The sequence below is a fragment of the Aythya marila genome, assembly GCF_965140915.1.
Source record: "Aythya marila genome assembly, chromosome: 8".
Classification (NCBI taxonomy): Eukaryota; Metazoa; Chordata; class Aves; order Anseriformes; family Anatidae; genus Aythya; species Aythya marila.
In genome coordinates, this window is record NC_139049.1 from 16,017,361 (window position 1) to 16,023,865 (window position 6,505).

The 6,505-nt window shown below is 39.6% G+C and overlaps 1 protein-coding gene across 1 annotated transcript in view; it reads left to right on the forward strand.

Moving 5' to 3' along the window:
- Positions 1–5,937, forward strand: part of EDEM3 (ER degradation enhancing alpha-mannosidase like protein 3) — a 32,891-nt gene extending 26,954 nt beyond the window's left edge. Inside the window, exons 19-20 of the mRNA XM_082765639.1 lie at positions 403–588; positions 2,152–5,937. Coding sequence (XP_082621765.1) covers positions 403–588; positions 2,152–2,555 — 590 coding nt within the window. The 3' untranslated portion in view covers positions 2,556–5,937. The remainder of the gene's footprint in view (positions 1–402; positions 589–2,151) is intronic.
- The last annotated feature ends 568 nt before the right edge of the window (positions 5,938–6,505 follow it).

Genomic DNA, 6,505 nt, shown 5'->3' on the forward strand with positions numbered 1-6,505 from the left:
CACTGAAATGATGGTATTCTAACACAAGTTATACTTTCAGAAGACAAAGAAACATTTTGCTTATGTATGTCTGTGCATGAAGTGTAACCAAACAAAGCATAGTGGGTGATTTGTCTCTGGTTTTACAGAGTAAAGTTGTTATTTTAAGGATCACTGAGTATTGGAATAATGCTATCTAGTAACTATTGAGGCAGACTTAAGGTACAAAGTAAATGAAAAGATTGTAAGGTGTACAAGTACACAAGTTTTTTTCTTTTTGCACCTGATTTACTATTATCTGCAAGCAGTCCTTAACTGACTGGACAGTAGAAAGCTGCTCAAAAAGTCTGCTGAAGTTTGAAGTTGTAGTCTGTTTATCTAACAGAATGGTTTGCTAACTTTTTCTTTTGTGTGTCTGGCTAGATGACAATGAAGGAAGCAGCAGTGACACAGCTCCTCTCTTCCAAATGGCTGGTGATGGAAAGAATACAGATGATATCACAATCCCCATGCTCTTCCTCTTCAACAAGGAAGGAAATATTATACTGGATGCAATCCGGGAATACGAGGCAGTGGAGGTGCTCCTTTCTGACAAAGCAAAAGACAGAGGTAAGTTGAAAGGTGGTTTTATACAGGAGTAACTTCTATCTGTGCTATGGCATGATGTGAAATGTCCAAGAGTGATTTCTGTTGCTACCCAGAGGTGCAATATTAAAGGCGCAAAGGTTATTTGGTAATGTTAGTTTTCTGCTTGACCTTAGTATTAGTTTTATTATATGAAAGCCATTATTTGAGAGCCTCCCTCCCTGCACCCCCAAGTTAACATTAACATCCAGAAATGCTGTTTGTAAGTTAGATGACAGTTTAACTGATGAGACAATAATGAGACAATACAGTCCTTTGGATTCCTTTTGAACCCTTTTTGTCATGATACGCTTTGAAGTAGTATCAGAAATAGCACAAGCGTTTTCAGTGCCCTACACTGTAAGTGTAGCTCCCCAGTGACATTCTTGGTACCCAGAAGGAAAGACAGCTATTATAACTGCTTTGCCTGTCAAAGGAAAAGTGGTTATCATGTGAAAGAAATAAGGTTGCTGACCTCAGGTGCTTTTCAGTTTTTCCATTTATAATACAATAAAATTGCAAGCTAGTACTTATCAAATTAAAACGTTTGTATATGGCAGAAATTTCTAGGTTTTCCTTTTTGCAAGCTTTCCTGGTAGCATTGCTTTATCTGAGCAGAGTATGAGAAGAATTAGTATCTCTAGTAAACCAATGACAGCATTTATTTTCTGCCCATTTGCAAAGGTGATATTCTTAAAGCTCTAATACTATTTTTTAATGGCTGCTTATAAATTCTTCTTGTCTGTAACTATGGTTAAGTTGGTCTAACAAACTACTAAACACAGAAGATAGTTCTGCATTTGAGAATTTGTAATGCATGTGTGTTTCTTCCCTCCTCCTTGTGCTTTCATTTGGAATCCCAGCAACAATCTTTAAAGGTAAAACGATTCCAAACTACATTATTGATAGCAGTAAGTATCCTGTATTAAAAATGGCATATACAGTTAAACTCCCTAGAGGTCTTGAAACAATAGCATCTTGTACACTAGTTACAAGAAATTTGTGTGGTTAAATTCAGACAGCTGCTGGAAATTTATAAGCTAAATCAGTGCTAGACACAAGTGTTGTTTTGAGTGGAACTATGAGGAGGGAGGCTTCGACTCTCTTTAATTCATAGGTTAGTAAGCTGGTATAACTCTGCATCTCCCAGTTCCTCACATGTGGCATCGTGGTGGATCTGGGAGTGCTTTAAAACCCATCATTAAAGTTCAGTGCACACAGTAGATGCTGAAGTGTTTGCTGGTCTGAAACGGAACTACGAAGTGCTAGTCTAGGCAATGAGCACTGGCCCAGAAATCACGATTCAGGTTTTGGAAACCAAAACTAATCTCACTAGACTGCTTGCCCTTTCTAATGATTAAATATTTTCCCTCACTTCCCTCTTTAAAATACATTCCTTAGTAGCATGAAGTTTTCATATCAACTGAAAGTTTGTGCTTCCTTAAGTAATAAAGTCAAAGGAAGTGATCTTGCTTTTGAATTATATGATAAAATGCTACTTTTCTGTTTCTTTCAAAATACCTTTTTCTTTCTCTTCCCCTCTCAAAGACTTGGAAATGGAGAATATGGACCAGAAACTATCTGAAAATGATTCACATAAACAAAATTCTGAAGAAGCTTCTTCAGCATCTCAGGATGTTGCAGCGGTCAGTGAGGAACCGGAAGGAGAAAGCTCCGATGTTACTGACCCTGATTCTTTGTCTCCTGCTCATGCAGACAGTGACAGCGTTTCTATTTCAGATCAGGACTCCTACACCCCTGGAACTGATGAGGCTAGTACTCCAGAGCCAGCATGTATGCAAGGGGATAACCAGCCTCAGGAACAAAAAACCGAGACAGAGTCAAACTCCAAAGTTAACTGGGATAATAAAGTCCAACCTATGGAATCCATATTAGCAGACTGGAATGAAGATATAGAAGCATTTGAAATGATGGAAAAGGATGAACTATGACTTGTAATAATGACTTGTTAGTAAACAAATGGAGAACTCTTTGGGTAGAAGTGAGGCCCTGATATCTGAGAACTAGAAAACATTCAGTATTGTGATGAGCAACCAGGTGTCACCTGGAAATTATCATATAAATCCAGCACACACTCTTGTTTTGATTTTTTCCTGTTTAAAAATGGGAATGTGCAATTGAAGCATTCATATGGCTCCACTGCGTGGTGCTGTTACCCTGGGAGGCTCGTCAGGGAATGAGCCCATCTTCTGCCTTCCAGGTGCCAAGGAGTCACACTCTTTGGCCTCTGGAAAGCAAAAGTTAAAGCAGTGGGGCTAACATACCACAGTAACGGTTTGGGCAGGAGCACTTGCCATAGGCCAGCTGCTGTTCTGGTTGGAGTGAAGGTGCGTTTCCACTGATCTCTACTCAGTTGAAAGCCTTCATCGCTAGCAGCGGGTGAAATCATTTCTGGTTGTTATCTTTAAGACACTGGTAGAAGCAGTTTGATTTTGTTCTGACATATCATACTGAGACACAGTAGTGTTGCTCATCGCTTCTTCCATCTGTTACCATGAAGAATGACCAAGATGACTTGGGAGTTTTTCCTTCTGCTTTACTCTCAACTAGCGAAACTATAAACTGAAGGCAGTGTGTGCTTTGTGAGCAGGTTCCATCAGGGAAAAAAAGACAGCCCTGCTCATTGGGATCTAACAGGTAAGGGTTCGAAGTGTGCTATGAAAAAAGCTATGTTTGAGGTGGAGGTAAGGTGGATGGGGCAGATGTTTGAGTACAGGCATTTCCTTTGGCCTTCCAGGTTGAAAAACCCAATCTACCCTGAGACAGTTTAAACTGGCAATAGTCTCTGAAAGGATACTAAACAGAATTAGATCAGCTATAACAAAAACTTCCTTTTTTTCTACAGTTTTTATTCTAACAGCTTGACTTCATTGTCATTTTTATATGCAACTTCGATATGTGTGATACTTAAGGCAATGAGGCCAGTACCAGTGGTGAAGTGCAACAGTTCTGGCTGTTGGGTCCATAGTTCAAAGTACAGTGGTGTGAATTGTGAGAATGACTGGTGTGTTACTCTGGGCTTTGGGAGTTTGTTACAGATAAGTGTGGGTCTTAATTTGTTATCCCTATTATGAAAAGCGTTATTTAAATAAAAATGGGGATGCTTAAACAGCTGAGATGTTTTGACTGCGTCCAAAGAAACTGCCAAAGGCTAATTAAGTTGATTTAGATAAACTGCTTGTTAGAAAATCATGGCTCAAAGAATTGTTTTATATCAAAGAATAAATTAACACTGCCTGTATGCTGCACCAGGCTAGAAATGAAGTTTATATTAACCTTTACAATGGATTTTTTTTTAAATGCCCAAATCTGAAGTGCGCGTTTCATTTAGTTGGTGAAATTACACGTGCTGAATATGCAACTGTTAATTAGTACAGCCATACTGTATTTATTTATGTATACTCGTGTACAGTATGAATGGAGAAATCCCAGGCAAATGTTGTATACATGTATACTTGACACTTGCTTTCAACAGGTTCGAGATGTACAGGCACCTTTTGAGAGCATGACAGTCAGCTGGAATACTATCTGTAAATTGAACAATAACTTTAAATTACTAGAGTAGGAGGTAATTTGGAGGAGGAAATGAAGCAGTAGCAGAGTAGTGAATAAGTGTCCTTTTAAAATAAATTAGCTTTCAAATGTAGTTATTCCTTTGCACAGCTAACTGTATGGAGGCTTGAACTGAGTGAGCAGGGCTTGCAGTAGCTGAGTTGTTTTTTTTTTTTTTTTTTTTTATGTGGGTATCTTCATATAGGGAGTTTGACCATGGGAGCCTGTTAAGTGTCCTTTGTTACTCAGAGCCCCGCTCTGCGCCAGACGCAGCGCTCCCCTGGCAGTGCTGGGGCTCGACATCACATGGCCCAGGGCAGGCAGCTCTGGCACCGAGACCACCTGGTGCCGGTCCTCCTTCAGTCTGCCAGTGCTAGGTGCCACAAAGGAGCACTTGAGTTCTCGTGCTCTTTGGTGTGGACTATGTCCTCATTAGTTATTTTGGTGAAAATAAAATTATTTTTCATAGGCGTAGAGGTCCTCTAGTCATTATGTTAAGACTGCCAATATTGCAACTGAAGCTTATCTTTTTTTTTTTTTTTAACCTGCAGTAAATTTAGGTGTAGTTGTAAAATTTTACTAAAAGATGAACTTCTCCTTGCCACCACAAGCTTGTGGTTAATCACAGATGTGGATGAAGCAGTTAAGGAAGGAAACATCTCTTGTTTTCAAGGGATTCTGCGTAATCCTGGAGCTCAGTATGGGTTTGAAGCATGGGTTTGGTGGTGGCCTACCTCATATAACTGTTGCCCCCTTCCTTCTGGATTGATTTTCATCGTTGTTTAAGTTCGTTTTAGTTTCACTTGGAAATGATCATGAGAGCCATAGCCATGTTTCACAGGTGGGGTTCATGCTTGGTTTACAGAACTGAATTGGGTAAAGTTGTTGGCCTTTTGGGAAAGATGAGTAAATTGGGGGGAGGAAGGGGGACAGTTTTATTCAGGTTATTTTTACTTTGTTTCCTTATGAGGAAATAAGCTGTATTAAACCTTTTCGTATCATGCTGAAAGTAGTTCAATTTCCTGTCACTGTCATCTTAAAAAGCAAAAAGAATGTATTAATCTTTTTTTTAATCTTTTGGAGATGGGAAGTAAGTGTTCTTTCCAAATTTTTAATTCTGCTCCATGTGGAATATTGTTTGTGCATCACTAATGGATTATTTGTCTGGTATTGTACGTTAATTTGTATAGTATTGAATACTGAAGAATTCAGGAATCTGAGATGGAACTAGCACTTGCTCCATGCCATGTAATTCAGATTAGCCAATTAATTTCTCATTTGATATTAGAGGAATATTCTCAATTGTTTACATTTATTGTTTGTTAATGAAGTTCTAAAACAAGCCCAGCTTTGTTTCTCCTCCTCCTGCCAGCATACCCGAAGGCGTTAGCATCAGTCATGAGTATGTTGAGAAGTTGAAAATGGGTCATCTTATGCAAAAGGCATCACTCAGAACATAGGAAAAAAAAAAAAAAACATTCTGTGAATGAAATATTGTATGTTCAGATTTTATAAGATTTTTTTTTAGCCAGCCCAATTTACAGCCGTATATTTTCTTATGAAAGATGTCTAATAACAGGTGCTGTAACACTATTGTTGGGTTTTACTGTCTGGTGGTAAATGTATACAATATTTCTAAGGGCAACTATGTACTGTGATGTAAAAGTCTGGGCTAAAGTGTATATAATCTGTGTACATAATTGTGTACTTATTATAATTGCTGATTGTAAAGATTTAATAAAATGTAAATATTCTGGTCAAGCTGTTCCCAATGACGCTAGCTTCTGAATGGGCTGGCCAGCTGTGTTTACCTTGATTTTTTTTAATTATCCTTTTTAGAAAAGCCTGTGGTAGGGACACCATTGCTGCTTGGGTTCTTCATTAATAATGCCCCTTAATGAGGGGCTGGTGCTGACTCCTGGCATGGACAGGGCCAGATGGGGCATAGGGAGGGTGGGATGGAGGAAGCAGCAGGCACCTCACCCTGCCAGGAACTTGGAAAGGGGCTGGTGTGTCATGAGGGTGGCCAAGCACAGGGACAGGTCCATGGCACTGTTATGTATAAATGATACATCAACTTCTATACTTTAAATTTGTTGTTCAGAGGGTCTGGTCTGCTAAGTCTCAAAGGAGAGATTTTTCCGTTGCTGTTCTGTGACACCTCAGGGTCCGGAGGAGGGTGAAGGTAGTGAAGGGCCTAGAGGGGAAGACACATGAGGAGCGGCTGAGGTCACTTGGCCTGTTCAGCCTGGAGAAGAGGAAGCTGAGGGGAGACCTCATGTTGGCCTACAGCTTTGTCATGAGGGGGAAGAGAGGGGCAGGTGCTGAT